Below are 27,787 nucleotides of genomic sequence, written 5' to 3'. Positions count from 1 at the left end.
AACTAAACAACTACGCTCACTCCCCGGAGGAGGAATTAATATGTGACACTCAAGCAGTCCCCAGCAGCAACTCTGTTACACTATTAACCTTTTATCTACCGTATCTCTACGGAGCGGAGTCATCTATCATGAAGGCAGAAAAATCATTATGGGGATGACTCACAGCAGGAATGGTTTGTAGAGCTTCTGTAAACGGAGATTTCCTGCATAGACCTGTATAATAATAATAATGTGGGGTGTTGGCTGAGCTTACCATCTCCAGTTTGGTTCATTTAAGCGGGCTTGATGCGGCATTTCAGGACTCCTCAGAAGCTCTTACATAGGAGATTTGTCATGGAGGGCACATTAAAAGGTGCAATGTGTAAGATCTGGACACATGTTCCAAACAAATTGGCAGCATTTCACCTCTACTACTGGGTGCATACGATCTAAATTCACATCAGTCATCAGTATAAAAAAAGCAAAGCAGCGACGGGAGACGGACGTTCAGTAATGGTGCATGTCCACAGCCTCCGTCCCTTCCACGCTTCCCATTCATTGTCTATGTAAGCGATCGTGCGATGCATTCTGGTACCATGGCGGCGCAATTCGAGCATAAAAATTGATTGATAAAGCAAGCAAAAGATGTAGAACAAAGCTTGAACCCCATAGTTAAACTGGGTCACATCACAGCGTCTTGCTCAAGGGCACTACAGCAGCAGCAGCAGCAGCAGGGCAGGTATTTTTCCAATTTTATCACATTGCCTCAGGTGACATTGTTTAAAGTTCATAGCAGTCTGAATGCTATAAAAGGGAACCGCAAGAATACTAAGGCGGCATAAAGAAAACGCAGACTTTGCAGCTTCCTTGAGGACTCGAACGCAACAATGTGTGTGTGTGTAGGTGAGGAGAGGACACACATAATAACTAACAGTAGCCAACAGCAACATGTTACAACACATTGGTAGCCGAGTGAGGTATTCACTGTTTATCCAGCTCAAACAGGCAAAGCTTACACTATAAATTCTACAGTATCTGATAGATTTCCTCCAAAAAACACGGGTAAAAGTATTGCATTTTTATCAACAGCCAATTCATCATCACCCGTTTCCCCCTCTTAGTGATGTTATCTACAAATACAACGCCTTTTGGCAACACGTGAAGAACCAAAAGTGTATCATAACTGAATATCATTAAAGTCCTATTTGTCTGTATATGTCTTCCAGGCTCCAGTACTGTCAGATGACCAGCCCAGTTTGGAGACAGTGACGAGTGTGGATCAGCTATTACAGCTTCTATACCCCGAATACACTTTGCTTCAGCACTGCCTAATGAAGAAGAAATCATGGCAGGCCTCCTCTTCCCCCTCTTTTCCCACCTCCTCGGCGAGCCCTTTAGTCCACTCTGACGATGAGGACCTGTGGGGTCAGCCAAGGGAGGAGGCTCTTTTCAAAGTGGACGGGACTTTGGCAGGTAAACACTCAGATACGTCCCAAAAAGCACAGCACAGTAAATTTGATTGCCGTTGCTCGGATGAAGAGCAAACTAGTAGTTTCTGAGATAAGTCTGTGTAGTACCAGATCACTTCAAACTTTAGAAGGATAGCCTCTTTATCAGATCAGTGTTTAAAGGGATAGTTCGGATGTTTTGAAGCAGGGTTGTATGAGGTATGCTGTGGACGGGGCCGGCAGCAAAACGTATTTTAGCCACCTAAAAAAATCAGTTTAAGTGTACTCTATATTTGGAATATCTTCGCCGGTTATCCTCACTGTGAGACAGCTATACAGTCTATGTTTCCGACGGGGAGTTATCTATGCTCACCAGACTCCATTGAAAAAAACCTGTAATTTTACCTCGCAGAATACAGGAGTTGCTGGTCTACCGCTGCCTCGATCGGTTAGTTTGTTTGTGTCATTGTGTGACTTTGGTTAGTTCGGATTCACCAAAGTCACACAATAACACAAACAAACTAACCGATCGAGGCAGCGGTAGATCAGCTACTCCTGTGTTCCGCGAGGTAAAATTACAGTTTTTTTCAAGGGAGTCTGGTGAGCATAGATGGATACAACAGCTTCAGTTCCCCGTCAGAAAGGGCTGTCTGACGGCAAGGTAAACTGGCAAAAATAATCTAAATATAGCGTACACTATATGTTATGCTGCCGGTCCCGTCCCTTCTCCAAACTGGGGACGTGACGACCGTACTGTAGATAACACATTGACTATGGATAAGTAGCTCATACAACCCCACTTCAAACACTCCCTTTAAACACTAGAGTGGACTGCCAGACAGATTCCTTTGCTTTGTAATTAAATGGAAGCCAAGTTGGCAAGAAGACTGGAAAATGAAAATTAGACGCGTTATCGGTTGATGGTTTCCTGCCTTTCCCCCCAAAACCTCTAATAACACCTAAAAGCTCTCTTGTATTCAGATTCAGTTACTTAATCACATGTGTTTTCAGTCATCTTAGAGGAGATCCAGCGGACCTCATGCCAGCCCAGAGAGGTGTGCGTCGAGGTGGCCAAAGAATACCCCGAATCCACCAGTCAGTTCTACCTCCCTCGCTGCGTGGCGCTGCATCGGTGCGGCGGGTGCTGCACCAACGAGGCCTTCTACTGCACCAACACGAGTCACACATATGTCAACAAGACGGTAAGTGACGCAGCTGGGATCCTCTCTTGTATAGTCCCATGTCTGAGCACTTGAATTATTCAACACTCGCTCACATTACACGATCGTGTTGGTATTTTCCTGCGATCACACCTCAAACCGCCTCAGGAAAGAGGTCAGAAAGCAACCTACCCTGTTGTGCAACAAGCTCATCTGTATCACAACCCGCCCTACTGCGGTGGGACACACTTTGGCTACAACTGGACATCAAGTAAATAGTCACGCACAGCCAGTTGCACAATCCTGCAATCATTACATCAACCCAAACACACAGTCATAACCCAGTAATACTATAAAAGACTACAGAAGAAGAAGAAAAGCTTACACAATCTACAGTTTTGTTCACACACACGCACCTCTAACCTCCATCTTCCTCCTGTCAGTTGATGGAACTCTCCCCGCCCAGGATGGATCGCTCCGTCGTTATGGTAACCTTCGTCAACCACACTTCGTGCGAATGCCTCTCCAAGCGGCCGCTCCACTCCATCATAAGACGAGCCGCAACAGATCACCTGTGAGTGAGAGGAATGAGGAGTGACGTGCGTGTGTTTACACACATTTCTGAGTCATTTGTCCTGTATCCGTGCATTTATAATGTGTTGTGTTTGTGTGTGTGTGCAGGTGTTCCCCACCCGAACTTCCCTGTGCCTCCGGGTCAATATGGGATCCAGTGAACTGTGTGTGCGTCTCTACAGATGCCATAAACTACTCGGAGAGGGAGACGGGTAAGTGTGCCTCAACAAGTCATGTTGGTCAGATAAGATGGAAGCAGCGGTAGGCAGGATTGGAGCAAATCTAATTAAATGTTGAGATCAGTTGAGGGAAACACCGAGCACCGCCTAGCAGCTGGAGCAAACTTTCTCATTTTACAGCTAAACAGTAAACTACAAGATGTTTCTGAAAACATTTTATGTGACAAATAGGCATTACAGTAACAGAATATTGATTTATATTTGATCAGCGCTGCCTAGTTTGACCGTTCGATCGGAGTTTGCGAGTGATTGACAGCTGCCTCCGTTGAATGAACAGCCAATAGGAACGCTCTCGCTCTGTAATGACCTCTGATTGGCCAAAGTCTCCCATCACGGCTAGATTTTTTTAAACAGAGCCATGAGGAGGTGCAGAAGTCTTTAGAACACTTATTATTATGGATTTTTTGCCCAATGATTTCAAAAAACATTCTGCCTACTGAAGCTTTAAGGGGTTTTAAGATAAATAATTCAACTTTTCTCAAATTTGTGCATGTTTTCTGTGAGTAATAGTAGTAGTTTGAGCTCTTCGGGGCTCTAAAATCCATCAAATAAATTATTTTAAGGAGGTCACAAGCCAAAAAGGTTGTAAACCACTGGTGTAGAGAGTAAAAAATCTTTCAGGCTGGCTCTTTTTTTGGGTCTGCTTTGCACTCATGACATGCTAGTGAGGTTTTTGGCAAATGCAAATGAAGCAACAAATCAGAAGTTGACATGTTGAATAATGTATTTTGTCATTTCTACTTGTATGTATTGTATATTTGTACCTGCCTAGGGACTAAGGATGACAATTTGCAGTCTTGCTAACTCCTGCATGTTTACATCCTGTATGTACACTGTATGTTACACTGATGTTCATTAACGTCCCTATCAAATAAACACATAAATGAAAGTATAATTTACATCAAATATATAATTACATCCTCAATAAAGGGTTGAGATCAGGATGCCAAACAAGCAACATAACAAAACCTAAATCTAGCAGTATGATGCATTAGAAAAACAGGATTTACCTCATCTGTAAAGTGTTTGAATAGAGAGAAGAGACTTTAACAACAGGTGTTTCACTGATGGAATCACCTGCTGCAGAGTTTGGAGTCTAAAACATGCACAGTGTAACAGTCCCCTGCAGTGTGGAGAGCACAAATACACCCCCAACATGTTACCTTATTAAAGAAATGTGCTTTTATTTCTAAAAGTGTGCTTTTTAAAAAGTGGATTTTGTGCTTTGCAACTAGTGAACACAACTGAAAAGCTCAGAGTGAGAATGCAAAGTCATCCAAAATGTGGCCTCCGAGCAGGTTTTGGTATGCGAGCCAGATTTCGGTAAAGAAATGTATTTAAAAAAACTCCGCCACCACAGCCAGACAATGATGCCAAATGAGAAGATCTGACTTCCCCCCCGAGGGAATGTTTATTCAACTGTAACGCGAGAAGCGAAAGTGTCTCTGTGGCATCTTACTTGTACAATCTTGTAGTGAACTACATTGCCCTCCGTCTCCAGCTACTTGTTCTTTTTCTTATAATAAACTGGCAAACTTTGCTCATCACATTGAAAACAGATGGAAAACAGTTAGAAATAGCTGAGGGCAGAAGGACAAAAACAAAGCTGGAAAAACAACTAAATACCAATTTTTCTTTTGTTCACCTCCTTTCCATGTGGCTTCCAGAGGCGCTGGACTCAGGTCTGCTGGCTCTCTGCGGGCCCAACAGGGTTCTGCACGAGTCCACCTGCGAGTGTGTTTGTCGAAATGGTCTCACCGAGGACAGCTGCGATCCAGGCTGGAAACTGGACCACAACACCTGTAAGGAGGGTTTCAGTTACTGAAAATATTCTGTTGTTTGAGAGAGAATTAAAAGCCCCAGAATCAGAGAGGAAGTCAGGATTATTTAGAACAAATGAATACAAGTAACATAACACATACACAATAGGTTCTCAGGGAGGTTAAAAGTGTTCCTCTTTTGTGTGAGAAAGTAGTAAAAAATATCATATTTTCTGTAGCTACCTCTGGTTTCACAAGGATTTACTGTAAACCAATACACCAAATTCTTAAGAAAAGGCAGCCAGGCGAGATGGAGCCAGAAGGGGGAAGTTTCGGGAAGTGGGGCTTTTTGAAAGAACCCAACAAGTCAGAACCTGACCACTGAATATTTAGCAGCAACACAGACAGAGGTGCAAAAGCAATATCTGATTGGTTTTAATTCATAAAGCGCTTAATTTTACAGGTCTGCAAATTTCATGGTAATTAGGTGATAATTAGCAAGTAATCTTTTTGAAATTCCTTTGGAATTACTGCCAAATTACCCCAATATTTACCTCAAAATGTATCTATTATAAACATGATTTAATAATGATGTGCTAAAATAGCATATAATGGTTAAAATAGGGCCCTTAGGCTTGAGAAGCAGCTGTGCGCTGCTCTTCATCGGAGGTGGGAAACCATAATAAAGTAATTTTCGATACATTGAGGTAAATATTGGGGTAATTTGGCAGTAATTTGTGGATCTGTAAAATGATTTGTTACCCATAATATGACTAATTTCTTCTCTCAGGTAATTGCCAGTGTGAAGGTCAAGGCGAGGGGAAGTTGTGCCCTACCGGCCAGCGGTGGGACGAGGAGCTGTGCGGCTGCGTGTGCGCCGCAGAGTGTCCCGGGAACCAGCCCCTGAACCCCGACACCTGCCTGTGTCAGTGCAGGGAGAGTCCTCAGTCGTGTCTGCGGCAGGGCAAAAGGTTTAACCCCAACTCCTGCAGGTAAGCGCACAATAGGGACGGGAGTCTGTCCTCGTCCTGGTTCAAAGCCTGTTCCTCCCTCTCAGCTCTGCAGTCTTTTCTTCTTGTTCCTCCCAAATATCCAAAATCTGGGTCTCTGCACTGAGCCAAAAAACAATAACAATCGGTCAATGATGTCAAAGATGATATTTCCTTTGGGCCAATAGAAACTTAGATATGAATGTGACACACAGCAATAAGTTGATTATTTCTAAGTTGAAGCTTTAGACTGGGAAGTTTAAATGTGTAGATTTATTAGGACTATGTCTTGTGACGTTTTTTTTTTGTCATTTTCTGAAAGCTTCCAAGATCTATTACTTGAAATGTAGGCTATAAATGTTGTCAAGTTGAGTCCAAATGCAATTTAAATAAAATCATTATCTGTTTAAAGATATATTAGTGGTATTAACATTCAATAAGAATGCAAATTTACCAGCTGATTGTCTCATCTTATCTTAACATGGTTCAAATTGAAACAGGTCTGAAGAGTTTAGGTTGAAAAGCTTTAGATTACAAATGGTTCCAATGACATCTAAGAGTTGAAAAAAACACTACATCGCATAATGCTGAAAATGGTGTGTGTATTCACTTCAATTCTAAAAAAAAAAAATACTATGTCATTCTGGTTTCCAAGCCTGCGTCACAACAATTCATTGGAGTAGGTGGTTCCTCTTTTCCACGGTTGCATAAAATAAAAAATCCATGACCGGATGTAAACCCACAGTAAAAGGTTACAAGTATATACAAGAATACTGGCAGTATAAAAACGATTTAACTAATAGTTCACTGAGAGTATACTTTAAAGTGTACCCTCATAAACTAAAAAGTGGGCTACAAGTATATAACAGTATACCTATAAGTTCACTTGTAGTATAGTTCACAGTATAGTTGCAGTTCAAAATAAAACGTTGTAGTTGTGTACTCAAAGTTTACCACTCTTACACTTAAAGTATACTTAACTTAAAAAGTGGGCTACAAGTATATAACTAGCAAACTAACAGTATACCTATAGTATAGTTAAAGCACAAAATAAAACTTAGATGTAAACTAGTTGTGTACACAAAGTTTAAAGTATACTTAACTAAAAAGTTGGCCAATTTAGCCCCAAGAAGTATTGAAGTAGTACACTTATAAGTGTACTACTAGTACATTAATATTAGTATACTTTCCACATAAAGGACACTTGGGAAATATACTTGAACTTACGTAAGTTTACATCATAAAATAAGTTTACTTCTTTTTGACAATAAGTATACTTCTTTTTGTACACTTATAAGTGTACTAATAGTACATTGATATTAATATACCTGGCAATAATGACATAATTGTATCAGCACAATTGATTTAAGAGCAGGATTTTACTCGTAAACGTGCACTTTCTTCAATAATATTTTGGATATTTGTGTGTTTTGATGATGCCTGGGTGTTAGCTGGTAAACTATAGTCTGTAGTTACTGAGTCACTTTGGCGGTTCCACATATTAGCTCACTCTTTAAAGCTATAACTCAGCGTTTTGGAACTGTAGCTAAGGACAGGATAGTTCCTGGTTTACAATTTAATTTTTTTTTACAGACAAAACATGTGATCATTTATAAAATATGATACTGTGCTACAGATTAAACTATCCAACAGTACATAAAGTAGTTAAAATGTGCTCCACCTCCACCAGTTGTCACATTAAACTGCTGCGTACTTGTTAAAGCATCAGTAATTCCAATAATGTGATATACAATAATCTAAACTCTCTGAACGGGACAATTCTGCCCAACAAGTACTTTTACTTAAAGTATATTTTGATGCAAATACTTCTGTACTCAAGTAAGATTTTGATTGCAGGACTTTTACTTGTAACAGAGTATCTCTACACAGTGGTATTAGTACTTATAGAGTACTTCTTCCACCATTACTTCCCAATTTTTCCAAATTCAAGTGCAGCATTTCTGCACGTCAGGTCATCAGGAGTTACCTGAACCAGTGGCTTATACTGGTGCGAACTGGTCCCTGGCCCTTGGGGTGCCATCACAATCCTTCACCCGGGGAGCCCTGCGAGAGAAAAGGGGTGAGGAGAGAGTGAGAACCAGAGCTTTGAGAGAGTTGAAGAGGGAGAAAGCACGCAAACTCTCAATGGACATATCATACATTCCAAACTCGAAAAAGAAAAACGTTCTTCCCTTCGTTTTCTTTCGCTCACATGTTTCCACATGACCTTTTATGGACACATGGTGTCCAAAACATTCGCCCGCGGTTGCATGCGTGTCGCGGTTCCCACAGCCAGCATGCGAGAGATCAACCTCCCTCTGACCCGAGAGGCCTGCAGGGAGGCAGACGGGGAGACTGGGTGAACTTGATGACAGTGAGCAGACGGGCTCAGAGACAGATGGAGTGACGGGGAAAAACACGTAGGCAGACACGAGCTTTGATATGATTTCTAATCGGAGGTTTACACATGTGGGAAAGTTCACCAACGTACACACACATGACCTTTCTATGTCAGAGTTTCTCAGAGCCTCCTAGCTCAGACACTTTTTAGGTTTTAACGGTGCAGACTGATTTATTAAATCACTAGTTTGAAACTAGCAGTCCACTGAGAGTATACTTTAAAGTGGGATTTTTGAATTGCTGGTGCTCTTTAACACAGTATGGGACATCAGTATTCAACCTTTTACCATCATTCTTTTCATATTTTTAACTATTTTTGATTCAACATCTGGTCACAGGAGGTGGTGCACGGGAAGACAATACACCTACTGTGATTTTGAAGCAGCGAGTTCCCAGAATTCGGCCATATTCCTCCCCTCTCTGGAGATATACTCCCTCTTCTTCTCACGCACAGAATCGTTTGATGCACGCAAAACCTGGATCAGGGGGTTTTATCCAAAAGGGATGTGAAGATCTGTATAATTGATAGCACTCGTATAATCTCCCCTGTGCCTTCTTTTTATTCCTTCTCTCTCAACCTCACCCTTTCTTTCCCTCCACCAAAAAATCTTTCTACTCATGCATCTTTTTTGTCTTCCTTCCCTGCACTTTATTTTCTTTCCCTCCCATCTTCCCCCTCTATCTAGTTGCTACAAGTTGCCATGCAGAAAGCCCCGACGCGTGTGCCAGGCCGGTTTTTACTACAGCCACCAAGTCTGCCAGTGCATCCCCAACTACATGAGGCCTGAGTGGAATTAACCAATCACAGACTGCAGGTTATGTCCCTTCAACGGGAGGCTTTTGGCCTGAAAACAAAGGGGGAATTAAGGAGGAAGTGCCTCTTGACAGGAGGGCAGGACGGTGGAACTACGCATGTACATGTACTGGCTTACAACAGCAGCACTTGGAGTTTTATTAATGCTGTCTGTGCTCTGGGAGGGCTTCCCAGTGAAACAAAAAGGCCAAAACAGACATCCGTATGCAGTAAAACTCGTAAAAGTGGGAGTAATCTCAGCCAAAGAGAAAACGAGGAGAGATATTTGACTCTATGGGACCTGCCTAAAAGCATGACAGCAAGGAGCGGGATGGACCAATCAGACTCTGAGCCAGCAACGTGTTTGAGCAAGATATCCAAGCTGCAGAGACACCACTCGTGACTGTGTGAAATGGAAAGTGGAATAAAATAATGACAGACCAGACTCTATGCAAATATTTTTTTGAGATTAAGTAAGCTGTAGGCACTTTGGCAGTCATGAGATGTTTGAGAGGTTGAAGGATTTATTTTGCATGAAATGTTGCCTCCCTCTTTTAGCAGAGGTGGAAATGGTGACAGTATGTTTTGTGTGGAGCACCAGAGGCGGTTTCCAACACTAGATTTTAATTTTAGCGACTCTACTGAAAGGGGTGGAGGGTTGCAGCTCGATGATAAAAACGTCATAAAAGTCTTAACTGGTGCAGCTTCCCTCGGCCTTCCAAGAGAGAAGAGGTTTAATGCCAGACTCTGTTCAATTAAACGCTAATTTAAACCCTCCCAAACAGCTGTTATACTCTCCAGTTTCTACTTGCCTCGACTGTAGTGCTGCTCTTTCAAGATGAATCGCAACTGATGGCAACACTTGGGTACAGTTCTGGATCCTCTAATAATTTAACTTTACACACTCTTAAGTAATATTATTTGTAAATATTTTAAATCTGTTTCATATTTAAAAATGTTGAAAACGGAATCATATGTAGTTGTAAAATACTGTATTTAAGTCACTATCATAACTAAATATTGTTTTGCAATGAAACTATGTACATGTCTTTGTATTCCAGCAGTTTTTAATTATTATGGAGATTTATGTTTTTAATTGTACATTTTTCCTGCACTGCAAGATTCATTTTAGGCGATACTATAAAGCTTTAAAAAAAACAATGATTTTAGGGCTGAAAAATACAATAAATGTTAGACGTAATATTCTTTTATCAGGCTACTATTAAATATTTAAAGTAGTTTTGAAGTATTGATTAAAAGCCCTGTCAGACTGATGTTTTGTGTCCTTGTTTTGTTAATGTTGAATATTATTTTTGTTTAAGTACACTGGCAGCGACAACCTGCAAGGAATATAAAAAGCATCTACTGTATGTTATATTATTTATAAAATAACACAATTTCACATCTTATTTTGTCATTTAAAGTGGCAATCCTTAAGATAAGATTTCAGTCCTGGTTGATTTAGAATTTCTATTTAAGTGAAAACAATAAGATTGTGCTGAGAGTTTAGTCTTTTTGTTGATACATGCACATAGAAAAAGAACAGAAAAATGATATTTCTATGTGCATGAGCTTCAAGTTTTCAGAATTGTGTGCAGTTAAATTTTGTTGTTTGTATACATTGAAGAAAAACTAAATTTTGGCGAGGAAAAACTGTCATGGCCTCTGACCTCAAGATATGTGAATGTAAATGGGTTCTATGGGTACCCACGAGTCTCCCCTTTACAGACATGCCCACTTTATGATAATCACATGCAGTTTGGGGCAAAAAATAGTCAAGTCAGCACACTGACACACTGACAGCTGTTGTTGCCTGTTGGGCTGCAGTTTGCCATGTTATGATTTGAGCATATTTTTTATGCTAAATGCAGTACCTGTGAGGGTTTCTGGACAATATTTGTTATTGTTTAGTGTTGTTAATTGATTTCCAATAATAAATATATACATACATTTGCATAAAGCATCATATTTGCCCAAACCCATGTTGATAAGAGTATTAAAACCTTTACAAAACTCCTTTTACGGTACATTTTGAACAGATAAAAAATGTGATTAATCGCGATTAACTATGGAAAATCATATGACTAATTGTGATTAAATATTTTTAACGATGACAGCCCCAAATTTTAAACATAAAAACAGTCAAATGTTGTCGTAAAAATCCATTACAAGTAATATAGGTTATTGTAGAATGTAAGTTCTCTGCATTTCGTTTGAAATGTCACTGCTCCTTTTTAAAACCCTATTGCATGTGAGCTGCCTGGCAGCTAGCTAGAGGATTAGAAAATGCATGTTGCTCATGTTTCAAATGACAATCTGGTGAATAGCACCTCAACCCCTCAGCACACACCTGTGGGTAGGAACTTGACTCTTCCTGCGGTCTCCTGTTTCTTTGTCTCCCTCCTCTTCGTCAGTCTCTCTCTCTCTCTCTCTCTCTCTTCCTCTGTCTGCGTCTACCACAACAAACAATACTGACTCAGATGGAAAACAGAGAGATCGGCTTTCTGTCTGGCCCTTTGGTGACCGTCTGCATATCTAACTGCCTCATCATTAGCTCATTACAGTGGCCTTTCATTCATGGCTGAGCAGCTTCCTCAAACATATTTAATCTATGATTAAGGATAAATGGTATTTATTTGATAACAATGTGCTTAAATCATGTCAGAAAATTACCCTGAAATGTCCATGAAGTTCAGGCAGTGAGAGGCAACAGATGGTGGAGGTCCTCTGACTGCAGCTGTGGGTCCAGCTCCTTTTCAAATAAGCAAAATGGTATTTAAATTCAAAGATTGCAACATCACGAGTAACAGCATGGAACCGTTTTTGCTGGGTTATGCACACTTGGCAATGGGGTACAGCTTTTATTCAAATGTTGGATTGCAAAAAAAAAAAATCTCTCTACCTCTGCAGCACTGTCCAATACGGCTGTCTTATCTGTTAAATAAACTGCTCATTCCTCTGATGAAAACACTTCTCTGGCGTATCAGATATCATTTTTAAAGAACAGAATAGATGCCATTTCAATTTTTAATTCAAGAACAAAATATAAACCCGGCTCCGACACCCCTTTTATATAATAAGCCATTGAAACTCTTCAAATATTTACAAAAGATAGAAAATGAAACATATACAACAATAAATATAACCTGTTGCTGCTTGTGAAAGACTGGCGCGGCCTCCCGGGGACACTTAAAAACTTTGTGAGCTTCTCTTTGAAGCAGAGAGAACGTCCCTAAAAAGAGAAATCACTGAACAGTCGAGTAAAGATAAAAATCTGTTTAACGTGAGATTTGATGTAAGACAGAATGACGGCTGCTCCACTGACGGCGAATAATAGACAAAGCATGTTTAGTTATTGCTAAAAGAAATACAGCTTGATGGATGTGAGAGGAAGTGGAGTCCGTCCAGTGATAAATACAGTGGAGCAGCTTTGTATGTAGAAATCTTTGTGCTGCCAAAAAAAGAGCAAATAATAACATCTTATGCTTTGCAGGAGGAAAAAAAGAACATGTGCACACTGCCCCCTACTGGTTACTCGTGGTCAGGACAAGCACATATCGAGCCCATATGGATAGAAGATTTTAAACAATTATACATAACATTTCCCCAAAGAAGACTCCGATACAGCAACAACTTTTTTAAAGTTTAGAAAACTATACGCAGGGTGTTAGAATAGGGTGACTTTCAGGTGCTTCGTTCGTTGTACAATCCCCATCACTTAAGCAGAAAGAAATCTTATGAAAAGAGTGCAAAAAAAGCAAACAATTATTAAGCATTATATGGCTTACTGATAAAATATGTATCCTAGTAATAGCAGGAGCAGCCTTGTCGTCTTGTTTTCACAGCTTTTTTAGAGTCCAGTCTTTATTAAGCCACAGTTCTTAATCTCCAGGTGAAGCAGCTGGAAACAGCACGGCGGTTCCAGAGCAGGCACTTCAGTACTAGCTGTTCTGCCGACGGTCTGACTGGGATTCAGTTCAGTTGTCTTTAATTGGCTATTTCACGTGTTCTGTGTCTGCGTTACAGGCACATGCTGCAGTGGAAGTCAGGTAAACCCCTTTCAGTCTCCCGACGGCGAACATCCAGAGAGCACTGATCCATTGAGGTATGATCCGTCCGGGGGCTCCTAGCAGGTCCGTTTATTATGCGTCCAAAACGTCAACTCACTTCATTAGTATGTTAAACTGCTGCCTGAAACACACAAAAAAAGAGAATAATGACACAATTATCAATACCACGGGTTAACAAATTTAGCTTCTGTGCTTGCATTATTTATCACCATATTGGCCCCAATACAGGACAATATATTTATAGTTTGAAAAGTGGGGGTTGTGTTATATTTGAGGCAGTTTTTATATAGTTAAACTATAATAAAATATGTTCATCAACTTTCTTTTATTTCATGATTAAGTCGAGACGATGACGAGAAGGCACGATAAGTCATTAAACACTAACGTCAGTTGTGCTACAATAATGAATAAAGTTGGCGGTCTGCGGGTCGGGTTCAGCTGGTTGAGTAACGCATATTTTTACATGTTGGGTGGGCGGATTGGCTCTCATAACGGACCGGTGGGGGCGTCAGGAGGACTCAGACTAACTGCAAAGCTGCATTCTTAATCATTCAACCTGTGTTCTTCATCAGATAATGATGAGATACAATTTTATGCAAAATAAATTTGACTGAAATGACAGAATTTGATGACTAAACAGGACTAAGATTACATTTTTTTTAAAATTGAGAGAAAACATTTTGACTAAAATCGAATGACTTTTCGGCAACTGAAACTGTGAAGGATAAAAATGACAAAAATGTGACTAAAGCTAATAAGCAATGTCGTGTTAAGACTAAGATTAAATCTAAAATAGCTGCCACAATTAACACTGATTTGAGGACAACACAATTACGTATCCCCAAGATATTTTTTGAATGGAGAGCGTATCAAAAGTCAGCACATTTAGCCCCTGGAACTACTTTTCAAGGAACTTAAAGGTCCCTCTAGCCCACTGTTGTGTTTGTCTCCATAGCAGTCTAAAGACCCACGAAGATTAGGCAAATTAGTCCACTGACGTATGAAAACGCAACATGACGTGTGACGAGGGCTGCTGGTGGTCACAGTGGTAAAAACACTCTGAAGAATGCAGTTCAGTGTGTGTCCCCCGTTTCATCTAAAAAAACACTAAAGTTATGTTCTGTCTCACTGTGACGACATTTACTGCTGCATTACTGACGCACGTTGGATGGAATGAATGAAATGAAACTAAGGGCGTCTGTCTCCACAGTAAATCATCTGTTGAGTGTTTGATGGTTATTTATTTGTGCTTTAGAATGTAACCGCCTTCAAACTATTTTTCTTTCTCTCATTCACAGCACCGCCACGCTGTCTGTGTCTTCTAACGTTACCGCTCGCTCTCGCAATTCATTTTTTATTAAGTGAGTCGGGAGCCGACAGCAGAGCCGAATTTTTACTTTCAAAAGTTATCAAACAAAGAAACATGTTCTCCCATCGCCCTGAAGTAGAGTAGAGTACTTCGTTGTAGGGCTGCTCAAACATTTTCTGGGCTATATTTTAAAATTAAATACATCATTCTGTTGAACTTCGAGAGCAAAATGATGAGGCTAGAGCCCAAACTATCTAAATTGAGAAAATATGACGACAGTTATATCGAGCGACAGCGACGGGGGAGACTAAAATGCGTCTGTCAAAATGTGTCTTGAGGTGCCTGAATATCAGGGCAAAACAAAAGTGGTGTTAACATGATTCAAATTTAATTCAACTCACTGAACCTTCCGATAATAAAAGACTCACCCTCGTCATCGGAGTCAAACCCAAAGAGGTTGGAGCACGTCTGCAGCTGGAGATGACTCTCCAGCTCCTCGGCGCTGGAGAACATCGCAAAACAGTGGGAACATCGCTGGAAGAAGGAGAGCTCCTTCCTTCGTTTTGGCATGGTGATGTACTTCTCGTCCAAGTACGCTGTAGGCGGCAGACGCATGTATGGCTTTGGTCTGTCCTCTGGGAGAGCGCCGTTGGGCGCTGTCGAATTGACGTCTTCCTTCGCTGCTTGTCCGTTCACCACCACAGAGCAACCAGGGCTCTCCACCACCTCCGCATTCACTTCAGCCAGCGGTTCAGTTTTTGCTGGTGGAACACCCTCATCTTTGCATTTTTCCTTGACAATTTTTGTGTCACCTTCTTTTAGAACATCATCTTTGCGTTTTTTCTTGACAACTTTTGTGTCACCTTCTTTCAGATCATCTTTGCGTTTTTTCTTGACAACTTTTGTGTCACCTTCTTTCAGATCATCTTTGCGTTTTTTCTTGACAACTTTTGTGTCACCTTCTTTCAGATCATCTTTGCGTTTTTTCTTGACAATCTTTGTGTCACCTTCTTTCAGAACATCATCTTTGCGTTTTTTCTTGACAATCTTTGTGTCACCTTCTTTCAGAACATCATCTTTGCGTTTTTTCTTGACAATCTTTGTGTCACCTTCTTTCAGAACATCATCTTTGCGTTTTTTCTTGACAATCTTTGTGTCACCTTCTTTCAGAACATTCTTGCGCTTCTGACTTGCTTTCTTCTTCTCCTGTGTTCTCTCTTTAGAAGTCGGTTCATTTAAACCGCTAGCTGTGGCAGCAGGGATGCTTCCTCCTTCTTTAGCTTCTCCTTCCACATCAGGAGAGCTCTCTACTGCTGCTTTAGCCTCAACCTGCTGGTCTACAGATTTTGACTTCTTTTCCAAAGCAGATTTTTTCTCTCCTGAGGTGGTGGGTGGTGCAGTTCTCACATTTAAGCCGTCAGCTGGGACATCTGGCGCAGAGTTACCGCTTTGTGTTGAGCTTTCTGCCTTTTCTGCTTTAGGGGGGCTTACGAGCAGAGCAGTTTTTTCTACGACTACGGTTTGATTGTTTTGACCAGCAGTGGTGTTCTCATCATGCACAGCTTCCTTTGATTTCGGAGGACGCCCTCTTCTTTTGGGACTTTTTGTGTTCACTTTGACCTGCTTTTCCTTGACCTTGTGCCTTACTTTGTTGTTCCGTTTTAATGATGATGAGATGACTTTGTGACTTTGGATTGTATTTGTAACTTTTCTCAATTTTTGCCTTAATCTCAGATTAGGGCCAGTGGGCTGCGCGGAGGTGTCCTTGTTGGAAAGATTCTTCAAGACGTGTGAATCCGTGGTCTCATTTCGTTCTTTCGACTCCTCTTTCAACGGAGATGCACCGACAGTGGTGGGAAGAGGAGCCTGAACATGTTTTCCTGTTGAATTATGTGACGCTTCTCCTCTTAATTTACGAGCATCCTTTACACTCGCAGTCTTATTTACAGTTGCGTCTTCTGGCTTGTGATCCGGTTGTTTCTTCCCATTCGGTGTGTTATCCTGTTTGTCACCCGTTTGTTCGTTTGTGTTCTTGTCTGGTTTAGTGGGTTTGGCAGTATAGTGCTCTCTTTCATGAAGGTTCAGTGCCCAGAGACAAATAAATAGCTGAGAACAACCAGGGAGGCAGCACACTGCCTGCAGTGGACTGTGCCTCCTGGTGTGGCGCCTCATTTCCGGTCCACTTTTGAATCTGGCGGTACAACCCTGATGAAGGCAGGGATGCCGAGGAAGGCGTCTGTGTATTTCGACGTGGTGCTGAAAGTGTTCAAAACTCAACATGACCCTCATGCAGCTATTACATTTGCTGTTTCCCACACGGAAGGCTAGCTCTAAAGGTTTGATCTCGCCGTAGTGATCGTCGAGAGCGTGGTAAAGGACTGCAACGCGGTTTTTGGACGGGTCTGTAGACCAGCCGCAACCCTCCACAGGACAGCAAAGTTTTTCTTGTGGCTCCAGATTTTTCTCTTCAACAACTTTCCGTTTTGTGGTTTTCTTCAGGACCTGCACTGATTCTGTCGCCTTGGAGCTGAGCCCTTTGTCTACCGACGCTGATGCTGCAGGTGACTCCATCTCTACATCTTGGTTTTCTTGCAATCTCTCAGCTCCATCCTTTGCTCTTTTTTGAGAGATCTCCTGCTGTTTAAGTGGCTGCTTAGCTTCTGACTTCAAGGCGTCCTTTTTCCCAATATGCCCATTTATCTTGTGGACAGGAGTTTTACTATCAAGGTGCTTCAACGCGTTTTCTTTCTTTTCACGTAAAGGTTGATCCACTGGCTTGCCACTGGATCTCAACTGTCTGGACCCAGATGGGTTTGACTCTGGAAGGCTCAATGATTTAGGACAGTCTGTAGATTTCCTCGGTCTCCCACGACTACGGCGCCCAGAGGACACGTTTGTGGTCTTTGCTTTGGCGGAGGTCTTGGATGTGGAGATATCTTTGGTCTCAAAGACGCAGTTTTCTTGGGCATTGTTACCAGCGGAATCTTTGCTCCTCTTTAGCTTTTCAATATGGTCAGACAGGTGCCTCATGGCCAGAATGTTATCATTGAACATCACCCCGCAGAACATGCACTCATCTTTACGATAGTGGAACAAAGCGTGTGGTACAAGGCGACTTCCCTTAAAGTCCTTGTTACAGAAGGTACAGTACTCCACCTTGGATTCCTCTGATTCCGGGAGTTCAGGGTCCTCAGGCGTTTCTGGACCAACATCCCGAGTTCCCTCTTCCTTCCCTTGCACGTCTGCAGCTATAGAGCAGCTGGATCTGGAGTGTAATTTGCGAGGAGCTTTAGATTTACTTCCAGCTGTTGACCCCTTGGAGGAGCTGTCCTCTGGAGCTTTGTGATTCTCCAGATCTCGAGCAAGTGCCTCAGGTGCAAGTTCAGTAACCATTTCTGTCACTAATGTCAGAGCCGATATGTCATTTATACTGTCCTGATCTGCGGGTGTAGACGTAGTGACCGCTGTTCCGCCACTTGTGTCGTTTTTACAAGGCACATGTCCTTTTGAGAGTGAAACATCTGTCACCTCAGAAATGCTGTTGCTGACAGCGGCGAGCACTTCTGGGGCAACAGGGTTTTTGACAGTTTCCGCTTGAGAAGAGAGTGACTTCAGATCTTGCTTCCCATCTTTAAGAACATCTTGTGACTGTGAGGGCGTTGAATCAGCAGCTCCAATGTTTGAGATTTTATCAGTAACTACCATTTGATCGTTGTCCTCTGTTGAGGTTTGGGAAACCTCAACTGCGTCCTTAACAGCTTTAGAGACCTTATCTAAACCTGGGGATGGAGTGACATTAGCTGCTGTTGAGGCAATAGTGACTTTCATCTCAACAGCAGGCTCTTCACAGAACTCTCCAACTGAAGTAACAGTTGGAGCATGCAGGACCTTATCTAACATCGGGGCTTCTGTAAGGTCAGTTTCTGCTGATGTCTGTGACGCGTTGGTGACTTTCATCTCAACAGAAGACTTCTCAGAGAGCCCTCTTCCTGAAAATGTCTTTTGTGAGACTGCTTTTGTAGTTTGAGCTTGAAGGACTGGGGATTTTGTAGCTTCAGCTGCTGCTGGCGTCTGAGAGGTGAATCCACCTTTCACCTCAGCTGCAGGCTTTTCACAGAGCGGATCCTTTGGAGGACTTCCTTGCACAGAGGAGCGTGTGATTGTTGATACCGAACCTTGAATATTCGGCGTGTTACCTTTTCCTTTCTGCTGCAGAGCGTAACAGTGCAACTGCTGTGCAAACATCGCTGCATCCCGCGCTCTGAGAATCACCAATTTGCGTTGTACAGTCTTCAAGGGTTGAGACGCGGCAGGAACCTTCAATGTAGGTCTGTAAAGAAGCACTTGAGGGAAACCCCTCTGTCTGTTGCAAGCGTCCTCGGTAAACGTTCCCATCAGTTCATTGTCTGGGAGGGAGAGCTCAAGAATTACTTGTGGAGAGGCTGCTGGTTTAGGAGAGTCCAACGAAAAACCTCTCCGGTGCTTGCTGTTGTTTTCCCTTGCCATTAAATGAGAGTTAACTGAAGGATTGTGATTTGCATTGTTCTTGAGCTCACCCGTTTCAGACCTCTTTTCGACAGAGGATGTGTGGTCCTTTTGATGTTTCAACCCATGTTTTTTGATCTTCGGAATAACATTATTCTCTCCAAGAGTTCCCGAGTCTTCCAGAAGCCACTTGGGTTTCATAATCCTCCGTTTTGGTAGGTTCTTCTCCGAGAGTCGTGTTGTGCGTCTTAGTTCCCCATTGTCCTGTAGTCTCTCTAGTTGCCAAAATGAACGCCTCAAAGGTTCAGATGATGACCCCCGGCCTTTCTTCTTTATAGTGTGGTCAACATTTAGCCGTGGTCTGCCCGGGCCCACCTTTAATCTCCTGGATGCAGTGTCAGCATCCTCTTCACTGTCCTCTTCATGGTGCCGCTTTTTTCTTGCTTTCTGACATACTGATGCACGTGATCGGGAAGCAGGCTCTTTGGTGCAATAGCTCAGGATCCATTTGTCCTCCATGATTTCTTCGAGGGCATCGCTGACCACCGTCTCGCTCATCAGCTTCAAACAGTTTGTCCGCAAAGCAATGAGGTTCCAAAACTCTGGGTCAAAATACAGGTCCTTTTTCAAGAACTGAGGAGAGACAGAAAATAAAATGTTTAGGTTAGGGCTGTCAAAGTTAACGCAATAATAACTTTATATAATTTTTAGGTTGTAGCGGGCACAGTTTTACTGCTATCATATGAAACTAGAAACCTAAGGAATCCATTGGTACCAACCATGTTATACTAGCTTGTCGTCAAAGAGGCAAAATAACGCTCCAAACGTTAATTTTGGCGAGGGAAAACGGTCATGGTCATTGTCAAAGGGGTCCCTTGACCTCTGACCTCAAGATATGTGAATGAAAATGGGTTCTATAGGTACCCACGAGTGTCCCCTTTACAGACATGCCCACTTTATGATAATCACATGCAGTTTGGGGCAAAAAACATGCAGTTTTTTGCATGCAGTACAAATGTGTTATTGTCTCCTATTCTAAAATGATGTGTTTGAATATTTCTGCATACTGGGGTCCCAAAACAGTCTTGAATTACATAAAATGGGTATCACAGTAAAGCTGGGACTCTTGTGGATCCAATGAGCCCAACTGTATTCATGTGTGATGATGTTAGTCCCCCATAGTAGCCTCATGAAACTTTACAACCACAAACTAGAGACCTAGAGCATTCAGAGGATGGATGGCTTTCCTAGGTAGATTGACAATAACGCAGGTTTTTGAGCAGCTTCCAGAACAGAAGTGCTCGCCATCCAATCGCTGCAAAATGTACAGATATCACCAAATGTCAAAAGTTTTTGATACCAAATCACAGCATGGCTTTTTCTATGGTATTCCTCAAGGTCTTGGTGTCTTAATGTGGTATTTTGGAGGGATTATTGATCATTTTTATGAATTCTCAAGATGTAAAAAGTGGTTAAATTTAGCACCAAATCTGTGTAACAAATGGTATCGACCCAAAAATTGCTGCAACAACTTATGAGACACAAGTGAGCATGGAAATGACCATCACATACATCACCATTATGTTCTAAACCCTTATACACTTTCACAATTTATCTTAATTAATAATGATTTATTTCTGATTTATGACTAGAACAACTTGACACACAGTGCTGAGCTGCATCTCAAATTAATCTTCAAGTTCCCAACTTTCAGATGATGTTCACCACTTCTATGTGACATCTACTGTTGACCTGCCATCTCCCCCTAAAGACCCCCTACACCCCCCTAAAAAAAGACATAATTGGGTCTATGAAAAGAGGGTGGGAGTGGAAAAGGTTAAAAAGGTGCTCTACCTGCAGGGTTTCAAAGCGAATGTGATTTCTGATGGGGCTGTACTCCACGTGGTACTCCTGATCAGGAGGCATGTAAAGGAGGTACAACATCTTGTAGGACTCAACGGTGCGTTCGAGGAAGAAGACGAGCAGAGCACACACCCGGGAAACCTCCAGGTCGTCGGGTAGCAGGCCGGCGATGGTTTTGTAGATTAGGGATTTGGTGATGACGTCGCAGGGACGGCAAGACCCCAGGGCGTTAGCACAAAGCTCCACGCAGAACTCGATACCGTCTTCACTCGGCTAAGGAGATGCAAACAGCAGTTAAATGTCAATTCAATACATAAATAAAACAAAAAATATACACTTCTGCTGTTCAAATGTCTGTCTCACCTCTTGCAGTACGTCTCTGATGAACGGGAAGATTGAGTTAACATTGGTGGCAGACAGCATCAGCTGATGACTCTCCTCAAGTAGAGCTTGCTTGGATGTATTCAACCGACTATGAAGTTTACTCCAAATGAAGACAAGATCACTGCAAAGAACAAAGATAAAAGTTGTTCTTAAAGCTGGGGACACACCAACCCGGCATCAAAGAACTAGCAGCGACCAAGGCTCCAGTTGCGTCGCCTCACGTCACCATCATCTTGCTCCAAAAGTTGCACTTGAACACACCGCAAAGACCACAGTCAACGGCCAACTACCACATACGTTCTGAGGAGGACCTTTATGCTTACTTAAATAGGGAGGCTTCAGTTGGTGTTCTTCTCAAAACATTAGCATCAGATTTAAGTTTACTTACTACAAATAGTACATGTCTCCCCTGAGGAGCTGCTGGGAGAGGAAGGCTCTGCTGAGGGCTAGTAGCAACTCATCCGTTTCCTCACACTCCAAACTGCAGATGATGTGTACTGCATCTTTACCATTAAATTCAGCAACCTGAAAATCAGAGGACAACCAAAGTTTAGGCCAAAGATGAAAAACAAAAAGTTGGTATAATTGTGTGGTAGCTAAGTAACTGTTAGAACAGACTGAAGTGAAAATTCTCGCTATTTTGACTGAAAGACATGCCAGTCTTCCGCATACAACAGTCACTCCACCCACCTCTTTATGCAGGCGGTCATGCTGTGAAGTTTTGAACAGCCACGTGAGGTAGACCTGGAGGAAGAACAAGTGTTGTCCTGCTGTGGGATGCGCAGCACAACACTTAGCCAGGGCCATCGCCTCACTGACCCGCTCACAGGATAAGAGGTAGTGCACCCGGAGCTCAAAGAACACCGGCAGCTCGGAGCTGATGCATTCATCCACTGAGGTCAAGAAGCCAGAAGAGAGGCAGATATGGTTTTAGTTTACTTTGACGCTGCTGCAGATATTAGCAGAACAGGAACAATCACTGAGAACAAACTATTTTTAAAGTTACTACGAGGAGTAGTGTAGATTTTGGCGATCCCTGTGGACAAAAGCGTTTCCGAGCACCAGAGTCCCTTTAGAAAACCTATCATTTTACTGCAGCAATACGGCCTGGGCCTCCAACAGTGTGGTGTCGGCTCCCAGCGAGGACCAGCGGTCAAACGCGGCAGCTAAGCCGGATCTGCATCTGTTGGCGGCTGGCTGGTCGCTGCTGGAGGCCCCGCTGGAGTCTGAGCTGAAGGAGTTTCTGGTGAACCTGCGTGATTTTGTACGGAATCGGGCCTGGAGGCACAGATGACGAGCGTTAAGAACAACAATATAGAAATAGCCACTGGCTGATGTCTCGTTTACTTATGTAGGTCATATAGAACAGTGGGGTCGCCAAAGCTTCACAGGGTGGGGCGCGAGGCCTTCTTGATTTTAAGGGGTAAGACAACTTCTTTTAAAAATATAGAGCTTGCTTATATTATATAGCATTTTCATTAATTTCTGTGAAGAAAACTTATTTTTTTCAGTTTGCTTTATTATTTAAGATATAAACTTATTCTATTAGAAATAGAATAGAACAATGGTCAAGTGTCAGGGAAAAGAAAATGCTGAATTTGTCAAAAAAGAAGCCTATTAAGTATGAATGATTGTTAAAAATAAAAAATAAATTAAAAAAAAAAACAGTACAGAGAATTAAGTTCCTAAAAATAACAGGAAAACTCATCTCTGATGTAATATTCACAGGAAATAATCTGCTTAAAATTCATCCAAATTGCTCGTTTTACACAAACTTCCAGTAGATATTGTGTTCACTATTTGGGTTTATTGTACAGTTTATCAGTTGTTCTGTACTGTTATTGTTATGCATTTAATATAATATGAAATATCCATAAAATATGTCACTTAGTCAGGGGTTTACTCAATGACAGAAAAGGGGTCCTTTAGGGAAAAAGGTTGGGAACCACTGATATAAAGGCAACAGTATTAAATTAAGACTGTTTCATGACCAGTTCCTCGTAGTAACTTTAAGTTAAGGTATTTAGATCAACTCCGCTTTCGAGGAGCAGGAGTGAAACCCTTTGGTTTATGCCTCAACATGAGCCATAAAATATACACTGTATTTTTTGCCAACTAATTTAGTGTAGTCAGCAGTTACAGAGGTAATGACATCAGTGTTGGGTATACTACAATGTCAACCATGTTACCTACCTTCACTCTGAGGTAAACTGTTCTCACTGAGGATTGCCTGTAAGGCTGGGCCGGCCCAAGGCCCACCGCCCCGAACCAAACGCTCCACCTGAAGCAAGTGGACATTCTGATGCCTCGCAAGAGCCGAGTTACATTCCTGAAAGAGCATTAAGAGCACCATCAGTCGGACCTGTATTACAATAATTTCCTAGACAACTTTAAAGAATCAAATGTTTTGAGAGGTATAGCACACACAATAAAAAACATTGTTCTGTTGAGAAGAGGATCTGCTCACCTGGAATGTAACAGTGAAGTGTTTCAGCGGCTCCTGATGGAAGTCTTTCTGGTCAAAGAACAGCAGCAACTCAAAAACACTCCTGTAATGAGATAAACATTGTTTGGATCCACAAATCCACATTTTAAAACCTACTTTATAACTATAATCTGCACAGAAATCCAATTCTTTGCATGGGTGTAAAAACACTGATAGAGGAATGTGTCATTGCTTTCATTTGATTTATTCGTCATTGTTGTTTTAAAGCAGCAGGTAAAGTCTGTGGCAAGTCTTTAGGGAGGGGTCTGCATACTTACAAGGCCAGACTACTGACTGTGTGGGACACATGATCACAGTTTGTTTTTAAGGTGGAGGCTCCAGCGAAGTAGCGGAGAGCTATCTCCAGGATCCTGAGTCGAGGCAGCGGCACCTGCCAGTGAGAGGCGTACTCCTCCACAAGCTGCACGGGGAAAAGACAAAACAAAGAGGAGATCACAAGGACAATTAAATGTTTGTACCATTTAGCATGTTTAAGTCTGCGGTAGGGCGGATATCGCTGTTTGTAGTGTGTAGAGGTACGTGTGTACAGTTGTGCAGCAGCGGCACTGAAACGGGGGAGATGGAGACAGACAGAAGAACATGTCAGCCACGCCGCAAAGCTGCAAATATCTTCGAAATATTTCTCACCAAAGCTTCGAAGCTCAAAATATGGTATTTGGGACAGACGGCTCTAGTCTGCAGCGATATTAGATGTTTTCAATAGGTACATTGGTGATGCAACAGGAACAAGGCTCAGCCTAGTGGCATTTATGCAGTGTTACCAATACCAAGCACTTGGAGCTCCAACGATTAGTCAAAGTATTTTAATACATTTTCCAGCAGAAATGGCAAAAGAATGTGGTTTTCAGTCTTTCAAATATTAAGAATTCCTGCTTTTCTCCATTTTATAACAAGGTCAATCTAATATCTTTGGGCTGTCAAAGTTAACGCAATATTAACACAACTTGCGATTTTTAATCAACCTTGGCCGTTATTCCCTCTTTCAGAGGCTGTAGTCATATTAGTATTGTATATATATATATATTGTATATATGTCATACTAGCTCGCAAAGGAGGTTAAACAACGCTCCAAACGCACGCTTAATTTTGACGAGGAAAACTGTCATGGCCATTTTCAAAGGGGTCCCTTGACCTCTGACCTCAAGATATGTGAATGAAAATGGGTTCTATGGGTACCCACGAGTCTCCCCTTTACAGACATGCCCACTTTATGATAAACACATGCAGTTTGGGGCAAGTCATAGTCAAATCAGCACACTGACAGCTGTTGAGTTTGCCATGTTATGATTTTCTATGCTAACTGCAGTACCTGTGAGGGTTTCTGGACAATAGTTGTCATTGTTTTGTGTTGTTAATTGATTTCCAATAATAATTATAGACATACATTTGCATAAAGCAGCATATTTGCCCACTCTTTTAATTGACTGAGAGCCCTAGCTTTTAGACCTTGGAGCCCTACAACCAATACCAGTGTTTGGTAGATAACATTGAAAAAAGAGAATGACAGCTACCTAACTCATCGATACACGGGAATAATCCGCATGGCTGAGCCACATTTTTTATTATATTACTCAAACCAAATACTCATCATACAGTGATGAAAGATCTGGCACAGACAGCATTTGGACTGGAACAGTTACACCTGCAGCTTTCCCCTTTAACACACTTTCACTACAGTACACAACCAAAATGGGACATTTCAAGGTGTACATGGATTATTCCCGTGTATCGATGAGTATTCCTATACAAACGTACAATTGACCTGTCAAATCCCTGAAATACAATGTGCTTATGTTGCCCTCTAATGGTGGAGATCCAAGACACCACTCTGGAGCATCACTGGAATCCTGTGAATGTTAAACTGTCAACAGTGTTGTTCTCAGGCAGGCCTTTGTCCAAATCAGTACAAAATGTTTTCCTACTAAATTAAACTGCAGAAAAGATATGAAGCATCACAACTTCAGTTTGGCAGCTTATCTGCTTTAAGAATTCACCTTCATGAGGGTCCAAACTGTGTTTTCATACAGAGCTAAACCTCAAATTTAAAGTTTGAATAGCATGCAAATAGGAAACACTGGACTCCAGTATTTCCCAGTTTTAGTAATTAGGCTAGAACCCTGTTTATGACAACAATCTCAGACGACTGACATTCAAATGCACTTTTCCATGAGATGTACTGACTGGTTTCATTCATCTCAACGTTATAGCATCAGCTTCAGGGTTGTGAGGACATCTTGTAATGGCCAGGAATCATGTTATGTAACGTTACAACTGCAAAAGGTGCATCTATGACCTGGGTCAGTCCTTCATGCTGGTAGCCATCAGGCTCCACAACCAAGGCTGACTCCCATATGAGGACTTTAAGAACTTTAAACGTGCACTATCTGCAACCATCTTGGACTCTAACCACTGGCACACTTTACACTCACTATACATCCTATATATCACTTTATAGACTGCACATATTACATGTATTTATTGTACATACTACATTTATTTATTGACGGACTGTACACACTATGTTCACCCATTCACTCTGTATCTTTTATATCTCTATTACTGCTTTTATCATTTTTGTATACCTATACCTCTCCTGTGTTTCACTCTGTTTGGTGATGTTGACACCTGAATTTCCCTCCGGGGATTAATAAAGGTTTATCATAACTTATAATTAGCTACATGTCCTGTTGCTGGTTAATAAAAACAAGTTAAACATATTCGAAGTTGGTGCTTTAAAGCAAATGCTTCATAATACAGGCTGCTAATTGCATAACAAACCTCAATAGAGATTAGCTAACGTCAGCTAAATCCCTTACTAGTTAAATGATTAGCTTATTGTTGGAGAAAATAGTGTCATCGCCATAGAAGCTGCAGGATATGTCAGTGCATGTCATCAGCCTGGGAGATAACCACAACAACAACACATAATAGATCCTCACACTCTGTCTTTTATATACTCCTCTACTTCATGGTTTTGTTGTTTTTTACATTTATCCTTTGATATTGCAATCTATTGTTTTTAATTTGTATGTTTGTTTTATTGACACAACAAACATTAATAACTTCATTGTTTTCTTCCATTTACATGCATGTTCTTTTTAAATATCTATATATTGTAATTTGCTTAATTAATTGTATATATATGTGTGTGTGTTTTGATTGTTATTTTTTTTAATTTTTATTTATTATTGAATTGACGCTTTTGGCAATATTGTTCACCTGACAGTCATGATCAATAAAGCAAAATTGAATTGATTAGCTACCAAACGTGTTGCAACAAAGTGATCCAGTGTTTTACAGTTGGTAAACATTCAAACGTTCCAACTAAGCTAACTTGCAAAATAATGTGCAGTTGGAATCAAACGGTTAGCCGAGTTAGCTTGCTAGCTGTGCTTTTAACACTTATTATGAACAAATGACTGATTTACTGACTCGCACGTTTGGAGAACATCAAACTAAATAGAAGCAGGGTTATCAGACGTCATGTTTACATCACGTTGTGGTGATATATTAGTTTTTTAACGCGACTACGACTCGTTAGCATCGATGCTAACTAGCTAGCTAATGCTAACGGTTAGTTCTGGGGGAGGGGATTCGAAGCTAATGCTAACAAGTTAGCTTCCTCAACTAACTTCAGCTTACCTTGCAGAAGTCTGAGCAGAAAGGTTCACTGTCTTCTTCACTTAAGCGGCTCAACAAACTCTTGAATTGTTCCTCTAACTCGTTCCCACTGGAGCCCTCCTCCTCCGCCATACTGCCCGTCTAGCTCTGCTCGTAACAGCTACAACACACACACACACACATATAAATATATATATAGAGCGACGCA

The 27,787-nt window shown here is 41.6% G+C and overlaps 2 protein-coding genes across 15 annotated transcripts in view; one reads left to right on the top strand and one right to left on the bottom strand.

Annotated features, from left to right (window-relative positions):
• LOC141762825 (vascular endothelial growth factor C-like) overlaps window positions 1-10,615 on the top strand; it is a 15,718-nt gene extending 5,103 nt beyond the window's left edge. The window contains exons 2-8 of one of the 2 annotated variants that reach the window (XM_074626908.1): window positions 1,206-1,404; window positions 2,439-2,629; window positions 3,031-3,161; window positions 3,269-3,372; window positions 5,067-5,201; window positions 5,950-6,151; window positions 9,235-10,615. In XM_074626908.1, coding sequence (XP_074483009.1) covers window positions 1,206-1,404; window positions 2,439-2,629; window positions 3,031-3,161; window positions 3,269-3,372; window positions 5,067-5,201; window positions 5,950-6,151; window positions 9,235-9,346 — 1,074 coding nt within the window. In that variant the 3' untranslated portion in view covers window positions 9,347-10,615. Of the gene's footprint in view, window positions 1-1,205; window positions 1,453-2,438; window positions 2,630-3,030; window positions 3,162-3,268; window positions 3,373-5,066; window positions 5,202-5,949; window positions 6,152-9,234 lie in introns of both variants that reach the window. The other variant, XM_074626907.1, reaches the window with a different exon arrangement.
• On the bottom strand, window positions 6,130-27,787 carry LOC141762823 (uncharacterized). 13 transcript variants are annotated; one of them, XR_012592911.1, is made up of 15 exons: window positions 27,601-27,787; window positions 24,216-24,358; window positions 23,920-24,001; window positions 23,646-23,781; window positions 22,143-22,345; window positions 21,841-21,977; window positions 21,432-21,573; window positions 21,060-21,341; window positions 15,632-19,838; window positions 15,149-15,586; window positions 13,130-13,532; window positions 12,015-12,093; window positions 11,692-11,794; window positions 8,136-8,212; window positions 6,130-6,266 (listed from the first exon to the last, which is right to left on the bottom strand). XR_012592911.1 is itself a non-coding variant. In XM_074626905.1 (11 exons), exons 1-11 carry the CDS (start codon window positions 27,709-27,711, stop codon window positions 13,513-13,515), a joined length of 5,901 nt encoding a protein of 1,966 aa, XP_074483006.1. In that variant the 5' UTR covers window positions 27,712-27,787; the 3' UTR covers window positions 12,366-13,512. The 13 variants fall into 13 exon arrangements, 2 of the variants coding, with proteins under 2 accessions (XP_074483006.1, XP_074483005.1); XR_012592910.1 differs by having other exon boundaries at window positions 15,149-15,634; window positions 15,680-19,838; XR_012592912.1 differs by having other exon boundaries at window positions 15,680-19,838.

This window comes from Sebastes fasciatus, chromosome 24 (genome assembly GCF_043250625.1).
Source record: "Sebastes fasciatus isolate fSebFas1 chromosome 24, fSebFas1.pri, whole genome shotgun sequence".
Lineage (NCBI taxonomy): Eukaryota > Metazoa > Chordata > Actinopteri > Perciformes > Sebastidae > Sebastes > Sebastes fasciatus.
This window is presented reverse-complemented; position numbering and strand designations above follow the sequence as displayed.